Source organism: Arabidopsis lyrata, assembly GCF_000004255.2.
Source record: "Arabidopsis lyrata subsp. lyrata unplaced genomic scaffold ARALYscaffold_845, whole genome shotgun sequence".
NCBI classification, from domain to species: Eukaryota; Viridiplantae; Streptophyta; class Magnoliopsida; order Brassicales; family Brassicaceae; genus Arabidopsis; species Arabidopsis lyrata.
Window position 1 is genome coordinate 3095 of NW_003302017.1, and position 1418 is coordinate 4512.

At 37.4% G+C, this 1418-nt stretch overlaps 1 protein-coding gene across 1 annotated transcript; it reads right to left on the reverse strand.

Moving 5' to 3' along the window:
- Positions 1-388: 388 nt before the first annotated feature.
- LOC9298319 (lon protease homolog 4, chloroplastic/mitochondrial) lies at positions 389-1373 on the reverse strand (the record flags this gene model as incomplete). The annotated part of the gene is made up of 2 exons (XM_002862197.2): positions 389-677; positions 779-1373. Coding segments are annotated over 2 exons (769 nt in total), but the record flags the coding sequence as incomplete, so codon positions are not given.
- Between the last annotated feature and the right edge of the window lie 45 nt (positions 1374-1418).

The window sequence follows — 1418 nt, forward strand, 5'->3', positions numbered from 1 at the left end:
GTATCTTTCATAAGGTTATTTAATATCTAGTGATTCCCAATTAATAATATAGATTTCTATATTATCCTATATAAAACAGGAAAATAAACAAATATTAAATTTTTTGAAAAAATGTTTTTTGTAACCTGTAAATAAGAAAATTCTGAAGGGTAGCTGAATTACTAGTTAGTAAAAAATAAAGAATTTGGACTTGTCTTTTTTGTTCTGGATAATGGAAGATTTTGGAGTTTAGATTTGTCTAATATTATCAGCTTTTATGGATTTCGGTACATAAATCTTTTAAAAAAAGGTCCAAAGTGTCTCTTTCTTCGAATGTTTACATTTCAAAGATTCACAGAAGCCAGTTATAAAGTAAAGAAAAGAGGAGTTTAGATTTTACAACGAAACCTGAAATCCAACCGCATATATATAAATTACACTAGTTAACAGAAAGAACATAATACATAATTAATAATGGTGAAATCAACCAAGAAGAGATATAGAAAATCAGCCTAAAGACTTCTCTAATGGTCATAGCCAAAGGCTAGCTCGAAAATCTGCTCATATTCATTCACGAAATGAACTTCGAGCCCTTCTTTCACGTTTTCCGCCAGCTCATCAAAATCTCGCCGGTTAGCCTCCGGGAATATTATCACCTTCACTTGACTCCGCTTTGCAGCTATTGTCTTCTCTTTCACCTGACAAAGAGATAGAGAGAGAGATATATATTTTGTGTATTAGTACAAGAAAGTGGTAACTAAAAAGCTAAAACAGAGTAATTGTGTTTTGTTTTACTTACGCCGCCAATTGCAAGAATTCTACCCGTCAAAGTGACTTCTCCGGTCATTGCAAGATCCTTCCTTACTGGCTTCTTCGAGGCAAGTGATAGCAATGAAGTTATCATGGTGCAGCCTGCGCTTGGACCGTCTTTTGGAGTGGCTCCTGCAGGTACATGTAAATGAAGCTTGGAATTCGCAAAGAACTTGTTCTCCGGTTCTTTCTCCAGCATTATTCTTCTGGCGACTGTGTGAGCAATCTCTGCGCTTTCTTTCATCACATCCCCAAGCCGACCCGTTATATGAAGACCACCTTTGCCTTCTCCTTCTTCTACAAAGGTTGTCTCTATGTACAATGTTGAGCCCCCCATGGATGTCCAAGCTAGACCCATTACAACCCCGACTGGTGTCTGTTTGTATATTTTCTCTGCCTGAAATACTGGCTTGCCTATATAATCTGAAAGGTTTGATTCATCAATCATAAACTTTTCAGCTACCTCTCCGCTCTGCTCAGTCGTTGATTCTGTTAAATCCCCAGTTGCCAAATCATCTGTCAACACAGTGGATCCTTCTGAAAGGTTCGATTCCTCGTAATAATCATCTAGGGTTTTCCGGAATCTGCGCTCCGTCTGAAATACAATCTTTTACAGCAAATCACTCCCC